The 8,854-nt window shown below is 61.2% G+C and overlaps 1 protein-coding gene across 4 annotated transcripts; it reads right to left on the bottom strand.

Annotated features, from left to right (window-relative positions):
* Positions 1-6: 6 nt before the first annotated feature.
* On the bottom strand, positions 7-8,488 carry LENG8 (leukocyte receptor cluster member 8). Of its 4 annotated transcripts, none has more exons than XM_044684714.1 (14): positions 8,413-8,488; positions 7,941-8,115; positions 7,299-7,481; positions 7,097-7,210; positions 5,481-5,733; positions 4,920-5,061; positions 4,579-4,779; positions 3,879-4,160; positions 3,611-3,751; positions 3,188-3,476; positions 2,985-3,086; positions 2,830-2,898; positions 2,571-2,700; positions 7-2,485 (listed from the first exon to the last, which is right to left on the bottom strand). In XM_044684714.1, exons 1-14 carry the CDS (start codon positions 8,448-8,450, stop codon positions 1,992-1,994), a joined length of 2,613 nt encoding a protein of 870 aa, XP_044540649.1. In that variant the 5' UTR covers positions 8,451-8,488; the 3' UTR covers positions 7-1,991. The 4 variants fall into 4 exon arrangements, with proteins under 4 accessions (XP_044540649.1, XP_044540650.1, XP_044540651.1 ...); XM_044684715.1 differs by having other exon boundaries at positions 4,579-4,764; XM_044684716.1 differs by having other exon boundaries at positions 7,299-7,400.
* Positions 8,489-8,854: the final 366 nt, after the last annotated feature.

Genomic DNA, 8,854 nt, shown 5'->3' with positions numbered 1-8,854 from the left:
AGGGGAGGGTCAGGCATCTGCGGGGAGGGGGGTCGCGGCTGGCCACACACGCGCATGCACACCAGCACCGGAGGCAGCCACGCACACAGAACGGACACGGGTCCGGGGGCCCAGGAAGACCCAGATAAGCCCCGGACTGCTCCCGGGCTGCGGCCTCGCCCGGGTCACAAGATATGGGTTCAAATGCGGGACCTCGGCTACCCCCTCCCGGCCTGGCGGCTCTGGGGAGAGGCCGGCTCGGACTACGCCGCTCCCGTCGGGCCTTCCAGTTCTAAAGCTCTGCGGCTCGGCCCTCTCCCGGGCCTCCACCCGGCTGCGCCTCAAAGGCCTCCGCGCAAGAGCCCGAAACCAGGGCGCCTTTGGGCCCACGAGGGGGCTTTCTTGGCCTCCTGCTGCCTGCGGAGACCAGAGAGGGGCCGGGAGCGCCCGGGGAGGTGGGCTGGGGCTCCACGGAGGAATAAGACCTCGGGCGCACTTGCTGCCCAGAACGGGGAGGATGGGGGGGGCCTCCTTAATGGCACCCCTCCAGGGCTAGTCTGTGAGGAGCTTCCAAGGGGGGTCCGAAGGGCCATAAAGACAAGAGGGCGCCGCCCGATGCCCCGCAGGGCCTCCTAGCTGTCCAGAAAGGACCTGCTAGCTGTGTGACCCTGAGCAAGTGCCTTCGTGTCTGCCTCAGTTTCTCCCTCTGTAGAACGGGTGGCTGATGGGAGATCATGGCGGCCAGCCCAGGCTCTGGCACGCAGCCACCCTTCCTGGCTGGCATTTTTAAATACAAAAGCTGCTGCCAGGCTGGTCGTCTAAGAGAAACCCCAGGAAGGGCCTTAGCCACGGCAGCCGCAGGAGGATGCTGGGGGAAGAGGCGGCTGCAGAAGGGGGGCCGTGCTAAGGGGAGTCCCTGCCACGTGCCAGGCCTCAGCCAACAGGGGATGCCCCCCCTCAGAGCCCCTCCCACCAAGATGCCGGCCCCCCACTAAAGGGCTGCAGGCCAGGCCGAGGCTCGCATTCGGGCTCTCAGGAAGGCTCCTAAAGGCCGGGGAGGTTCAGTCACTTGCCCAAAAGGTCACACAAACAGGCCTGTCCAAGGGGAAACTTGAGCCCAACCCCCCGACAGGCCCGCCGTACCCCAGCCCGAAGCCCTTCTCTGGCAGCTCCTGGGATGAGCTGCTGAACATCCAACCAGTGAGGCGGATGAATCTAGGTTCCAAGAGCCCTGCTGGCCCCCGACGTGGGCCTGAATCGAGCAAGCCGAGGATCGGGGACGAAGGGGAGCCCTACCCTGGGGTGCACACAGGGAAGGAAGCAGGTGTGGCCGGCCAGACAGACAGCAGTCCGTCTGAGAAAGATCTGGGGTCTTCCTGGCCTTCAAGCTCCCAAAGAGCCAGGAGGGGTGACAGCCAACACCACGCATGCCATGTGGGGCACAACATCCAGCAAGGAGGCGGCGGGGGTACACCTGCTCTCCTCTGCCCTGCTCAGCCCCCACCTGGAGTCAGTCGTGGGTGCATTTCTGGGAGCCACACTGGAAGGAGGACGGCAATTAGCTCAAGAGCTGCCTAACGTGGGTAGCCCCGGAGGACCGCTTAGCCAAGCCACGGATGTGCACCCTGAAACACACAAGTCCTGGGGAGCCACCCGCAAGTATCCGAAGGGCCGTCCCAGGCAAGAGCTCTGCTCGGCACCAGGAGGGAGGGCTGGGAGCAACAGGCAGAAGCTGCCAAGAGGCCCCCCCGAGGCCGACGCCAGCACCCCGAGCCCTCTCTGAAGGCCAGAGCGAGGTCGCCACTTCTCGGGGAAGGAGAGCATGGAGGGCCCTAAAGGGGACTCCTTCGGGGGCTCTGGGTCAGCCTGGGCAGCTCACGAGAGCCTTCTGAGTCTCTCACAAGGGCCCCTCAGACGGGGGTGGGGGTGGGGGGGACAGAGCCCTCCCCCCGGTCAGACCCTGGGCCTTGGCTGTGACTGCCCAGGAAGGGCCTAATGATGATGCTTTGACACTAACTCCAGAACCATGTATGACAGACACGAACGGAGGCTTTGGAAGGAACGAGAGGGGAAGATGGGGGGATCAATGGAGGGGTGAGGAGGAAGAGGAGAGACAGCAGGACGGAGGGGGAGATGCACGAGGACCTGGGGAGAAGGATGAAGAATGAGCCAGGGGACGGGGGCGGGATGGCCAGCCGGTGATGGGGAGGGGGCGCAGGAGGAGAGATGGAGAGCAGCACGTGGGAGGGGGCGGTCACAGGAATGAGGGTGTGGGGGGACTGGGCGGCCCTCACATACGTTTTGATCATGGCCTTGAGAGCAGCCTTCCGTTCCCTATCAGCAAACTTGTCCACAAGGTAGCCAGACATGCAGGGAGCATTCCGGTAGAGCTGGAAGAAACGGTGATAGTTGCCCAGGGCCCAGGCTGCCCGCAGTGCCAGGGCGTGGGCGACACAGGGGTCTGCCTTCAGCTCCCGAGTCAAGTAAGCGAGTTCCGTGGTGATGTCTAGAGAAGAGGAGAAGTGATGAGCGCCCCCGCCTTCCCCACGGCCGCCCGGCCCTTCGCCGCTCCCCTCCCGGCCCGCGCTCACCCCCTGAGTTCTTGGTAAAGATATAGTAGAGGATCCGGTAGGCGGTGAACTCCCCTACGTTGCCCGGCAGGTTCTCCGCGTACAGCGACTTCAGCTGCGTCTGGCACTGGTTAAACTCTTCGTGGTCACCCTGAAGAGGACGAGGAAGACCAGGTTGGGGGAACGAGGAGGCGCTGGGAGGCGGGCGGGGGTAGTTGGGGGGGCACCAGGAGGGCCCTGAAGGCCGTGGGAAGACGAGGCCTGGCCGGGCCTCCCTCACCTTCTCCAGGGCGATGCGAGCGTGTGTTTCGTACACCTCTACGGTGAACTCAGTGCGGACGCCTTGTACCTGCGGAGGGAAGGACGGTCACGGGCACGGCCGCTGCCCCCTCGGCCGCTGCCCCCTCAGCCGCTGCCCCGGCCCAAAGGACTCACAGTGAGGTCCTGGCGAATAGACTTCATCTGTTCACAGGCAAATGCATAGTCCTGCTTCTCTTTCCAGTGAGACTTCACCATGGACAGAGACTTCTTCAGCACCTGAGGAGGAGGAGGGAGATCTGAGCGCAGGCCTGGGCCAGGGGCTTCCCGGGACCCTAGAGATCCGGGCGGTTCCGGGACGTCACGCGAGGCCCACTTACAGCCACGGGCCGCACGGTAGAAGGGTCTGGCGCACAGGTGAGCCGGAGGTAGTGTTTGGTGATGTCCGGGCAGGTCCCCACGATCTTGAGCTCGTTCCAGTCCGGGTCGGCGCTCCCGCCATCCAGGCTGCCCATCTGGAGCACCAGGGGCTCCAGGCGCAGGCGCCGAGAATGGCCGTGCTGGAACCGCGCCGCGCGCTTCTGCTTCTTCAGCTCCCGCTCGGGGTCCTCACACTCCATGGCAGCCACCGGCTTCTTGCGGCTGCGCTTGGCAGGGGCCAGGTCGTGCCTGCACGAGAGGACCCTCAGACCCTCGTTACGTGCTTCTGTGCCCGCCACAGGAGGCAGGCACGAGCCAGGGGGCGGGGAGGAGGCTTTCCCACCCCCACCCCCAGGGACGCCCCCAATAACCAGAGGCCTCACCTCTTCCCACGCTGCACGCGCCCTCGGCCCCGGTCCATGTGAGCACCCCGGCCGCCCCGGCCTTTGGGCGCTGGGTTCCTCCGGCCCCCTGGGTGGCACTCGCTGCCCGAATAGGAACTGTCAGAGTCTGAGTGTGAGTCGCTACAGGGAAACACGGGAGGGGAGGGAGGAGGGAGGAGGCAGCAGGATCAGGCCCAGGCCAGGTCTCTGCCCTAGAACGGGGCTTCCCGTCAGCTAGACCCGCACCTTCTGCCCGAGCCCGCCTTACCTGCGACGGAAATGCCGGGAAGGTGAGCGGGAGGAGGAGCGCGACCGAGAGCCTGTGCTCGAGGATGAGCTGTTATCCTTCATGAACACGTTCCGGTTCCCAAATTTGGTGGCAAAGCTGCTGCCACGTCCCCGGCCGGCGCTCCCGGTGCCCCCTGCCCCCCGCTGGGGCTGGGTCCCGCCACCCCGAGGCGTCCCTCCGGCACCCCGGGCAGGGTGAAGGATGGATGAGGCTTCCCAGCGCTTCTTCTTGGGGCTCTCCGTCACAGTGTCCCGGCTCAACCTGAAGGTAGAGGGAAGGAAAGTCGTCGTCCTCTAGCTTTAGCTCCGGATCCCCACCAGCCTCTCCGAGAGGGCAAATGCCCAAGAGCTGCTGCCACCCGGAGACCAGCCGGGGCCGCACCTGCCTCTCCAGACTTCACTGGGGAGGTCCTCGGACGGACACACACACAGCCTGATGGAGTGGCCGAAGGTGCCCTCCAAAACCTGCCTTTCGACCTTTCATGCTGCCCCTCATGCGTGGCTCCCCACTAAGAGCCCGAGCAGGGCCCAACAAATGTGCTCAGGCCCATTTTGCTGATGAGTCTTGAAATTCGGACAGGAAGCGGCAAGCCAAGGACACCCAGAGAAGGCCACGTGGGAGGGAGGGAAGATGAAAGCTGGGGGAGCACCACCCTGCCTCCTAGCCCGCCCCCACTGACCCCGGCAGCGGCTCTCGGCTCCAGTCGATGGTGTACGCGGAGCCGTCCTGGAGCCGGGCCTGGAGGACCTCTTTGAGAAGCTTCTCCGTGCGGTCCTTGTCCTCCTCAGACTCACAGGCGGTGAAGCAGCGCTGGACATACTCCTTCATGTCTTGGGGCCAGTCCTCTGGCTTCCCTGAGAAGTTCCTGTTTGGAGGCATGCTGTTGGAGAGGGAGCAGGGAAGGGGCAGGAAGAAGGGCAAAGGGAGCTCAGCTTGGCCCTGACCCTCGGGCTCACCCTCCCCTACACTCACAGGAGGAAGGGGGCAGGCTCGGGGTTGGGAGCTGGGCAAACAGGTCACCTGTGGCTCTGTGGCTTCTCCGCACTGGCCTGGGTCCCAAAGCTGCTGTGCTGTCCCTCAGAGCTAGAGCTAAAGTTCTGGCTGGTGACCACGAAGGGCCGTTTCTGGATGTTGAACTTGACGCTGCCTGCCCCTGGGGCTTCTGGGAAAGGTGGGAAACAGCAACAATAAGGGCCAAGGTAGCCATTCTCCTTTGACAAACCTCCAGAACTCCCAAAGAGGAGGGGAGAAGAGAAGGGAAAAGAACACACCAGTTAGGGTCTAAGTCAAATGGGAAAGAAGGGCAAGCCTTGGCCCTGCTTTATGAGGGAATGAGACAATTCCAGGAAGGGGCCCAGAACACACCTAGTACCAAAGCAGATCTCAGCAGTCAAATCTCAATCCCAAACCCAGGGCTTGGTCTTCCCCTCATACCACAAACTCTCTAAAAGCAAATGCCATCCCTGGAGTTCTCATAGGCAAAGGCTGCCTATTCCTAAAACTGTCTGAGTAACCACGCTGTGGTCTGATCATGGTCTTCTTCCCCAAAACTGGCCCAAGAAGAAGCCTCCAAAAACTCACGTTTCATGCGGTTCCACAGCTGCTGTCCTTTCTTGGGCTTGGGAGGCTCCGAGTAACCGTGCTGCCCATAGGCCTGACTCGTCACTGGGCTAGCTTGCCCATGCTGAGCTGAAGAGGAACCCGGCTGAGCCCCGCTTCCCAGATTGTGGCCTGAGTGCTGTGGGGGTGGGGGCGGCTGAGGGGGCTGGGCTGCTGGTAACTGCTGAGGAGGGGTCGGGTAGGACATCGTTTCTTCCATGCCAGGAACTGGAGGCTACCAAGACAAGACACATGTGGTCACTGCAGGGTACCTAAAAAGCCAAAGCTATGGACTAGACCAGATGTCAAAGTCTTGGCCCCGGGCCACTTAGTCCTCAAAAATTGAGAATGCGGCCTGAAACAGATGAAAACCTAAATGGGAAATGATTCATAAGATATATAACATAATGTTAATTTTGTCAACATGTGACCTACAAAGATCTGTTTTTATTTGAATTTGGCACCACTGCTCTAAACATCTGGCTCGAGGGGGAAGCCTATGGACGCCACTGGCAGCCTGGTAAAGCCTACAGACCCCTTTCTTAGAAGACTGTTGGGGGGGGGGGTTTCCTTCAAAATTCTTGGCTGAAGAAAATGCTACCTTTCAATAAGAAGTCACTGAAAATAAACACCATTTTTTGTCTGTCTAAATTCAGTCAACAGAGATGTCTCCATGGTTAAGAAGCACAAGGAGGAAGGGAGGAGAGCCAGCCAAGCAGGAGCAATCTTCAGTTTCAGGAATCAAAGCTGACAGGGCTCTTAGAGACCAATGATTTTGATCCTGCCTCTTGACAGCTGAGCAAACCAAAGGACGGGCAGGAAATACAAACATATGGAGCTGGGTAACCTGAGGCTGCCGCTCCCTGTGACTGAGAATTGAGAGCCTCTATCTGTAATACTCATCAATGGATGGAGTGCTTTCAGGTTTGCCCAAGAGTTCCCTTAACAAGAGAACCCTGGGTTGAGCAAAGAGGGCCCCCATTTTATCAATAAGGGATCTCCTGTTAGGAAATTTAACTTGCTCAGAGTTCTCTAAAAGTGATTTGAGGTCACCTGGCCCAAACCCCTTGTTTTACTGGGGGGATGGGGAGGAGTCCAACATTTGGCCCTCAGGCACTAAGAAATGCCTGAGGCCAGGCTCTAAGCCAGGCCTTCTGGCACTGAGCCCAGGCCTCCTTCCATTACACCATGTGATCCAGAGCCCTGTTGGGGCCATGCCATCTTAATCTTTGGCTCTGGTACTTGGCTCTCTTGAGTCCCTTAAAATCCTGAGGAGACAGCAGCCAAATCTGGATTAACAGAGACTCATCATCCTCTCTTCCAGAGGAGATGAGCTACAGAGTCACTGAGGGGGAAAGAGAGCCCTGAATAGGGAGAAGGATCAGATTGGAGTTTTGCCCTTATTTGCTCTACAATCTCGGGGAAAAGACCCTGTGACTTGGTCTCCCTATCTGGAAAATGAGGAATTTGAATGAAAAAAGACTGAGGTCCTTTCCAGAGAGGAATCTATGACCTGAGTGATCCCAGCCCAGAGCCCAAATTCTTAACTCAGGACTCCTGGGAAGCAGAGATGGGATCATGAGACCCCAAGGCTTTACCTGGGTGAGGGCTCCCTGGTGCTGCCCAGGGGTCGCTGCCTGCTGTGGTGCCGCTGTCGCATAGGTGGTGGTCAGGCTGTACTGGCCCGGGGAGCCATAGCTTTGGTACATGTTCTAAGAGACAGGCCGGGGGTCAGTGGGGATGCCAGCATGGACTCCACTTTGCCTCCCTCCCTTCCTCCCTCCATTCCCCAGCACTCACCATAGGGTAATAGTAATTGTAGGGATAGGCGTAGTTGTATTGCTGGTACCACTGGTAATACTGCTGCTGCTGGAGCGCGGCTGCATCGGCCTGAGCCACATACTGAAGGGACACAGGTGGGGGGGCAGGGCACAGAGTGAGGGACACAGACACACACCCTCCTCCCAGGTGCTCCGAAATACACTTGGGGAAAAGAGGGGAAGGGGCAAGAATGATTCCACTCCGGCCACCGGGGCTCATCCTTTTAGTAAAAAGGTCAGAGCGTCTTTCCCCGCTTCCTCCAAATGCCAGGCCTACCCCTCTGCCTGGGAGTTTTCCCAGAAGCACTCCCCTGGACAGGAGGCTCTCTGAGGACAACAACCAAGTCCTACAAGTCGTGTCCCTCCACCTCCTCCATGCTTCCCGAACTCCTTCTCCCCTCCCTGCCTCCCCACAGACACAGCCAACTAAAAAGGCTCAGACGGGACAAAGTCTTCTCTCTGTCTGCCCGCAAAGGCACCTCAAGTCTGGCCCAATTCTCAAGACCTGGCCAATGTGCCAAACGGAGCCCCAAACCAAGAGGTCTGAGGCTCATCCCCTCCCCTCCCCTCCCCTCCCCAAGATAATCCTGCCCAGCACTCAGGAGAGCAATCAGAGCCTCACCTGGGCAGTAGCCACCTGGCCGTTGGTGCTGTTCTTGGCGGAGCTGCCAGTGGCACTGGCTTTGCTAATGCTGGCCAGGGCCTGCCGGGCCTTCTCCCACTCGGGATTCTCGTGCATGGGCGCATCCATGCTGCTCTCCCGGGCCGGCCCGCTCCCCAGACTGTACTGAGCTGCCCTACGGAGACAGGAAATGACCTCATAGACTTATAGAATTTAGAGCTGCAAGGAGCCTCCAACCCCAGCTCAGGGCCTCGATTTCACAGAGAATACGAGATCGGGTCCGCTGCCTGTCCAAACCTATCGATCCATCAGAGACGCCCCTCTCCTCACCCACCCTCCGTGAGGTCCCCTGCCTGGCTGGGGTCCAAACACGACTCGGGGTGGAGATGGGGGACACGCGCCCCCCGCCCCTCTCCTGCTGGGGGTCCTGGTTAGGGCGGAAATGGAGGACACCCGCCTCGCCCCTACTCACCACTCGGCACCGCGCTGGTCACCCACATTGGCGGCCATCCGGACCTCGGGCGGGATGCGGGAGGCCCAGGACTGCGGCCGGCTTCTGGCTGCGGGAAGAGGGGGAAGGTGAAGCGGCGGCGGCACCCCCAGCCCTCCTAGACTAAGCACAGGTGGCGGGGCTCGGGGTCCAGAGCCGAAGGGCCGGGGGGCCGCCACCCCGCCTCTGCGCCTGCGCACCGGAGCCGGCCTCGGTCCCTCGGCTCGGTCCCCGCCACGGGCGCGCGCCTCCAAACCCCAAGTTCCAAACTGCCCGGAGAGGGCGGAGCCGCGCACGCGCAACGGCGCCTCTGAGACCTAAACGCCCGAGCGGCCGGCGCCGCGCATGCGCAGGAACGCCGCCACCCCGCCGTTGAGGCGCGCGCCGCGGCCGTTGGTCTGGGCCCGAGAAAGAGGACCGGGCC

This window comes from Gracilinanus agilis, unplaced genomic scaffold (assembly GCF_016433145.1).
Source record: "Gracilinanus agilis isolate LMUSP501 unplaced genomic scaffold, AgileGrace unplaced_scaffold55333, whole genome shotgun sequence".
Lineage (NCBI taxonomy): Eukaryota > Metazoa > Chordata > Mammalia > Didelphimorphia > Didelphidae > Gracilinanus > Gracilinanus agilis.
Note: the sequence above shows the minus strand (reverse complement) of the source record. Positions and strands in the feature narration are given on the sequence as shown.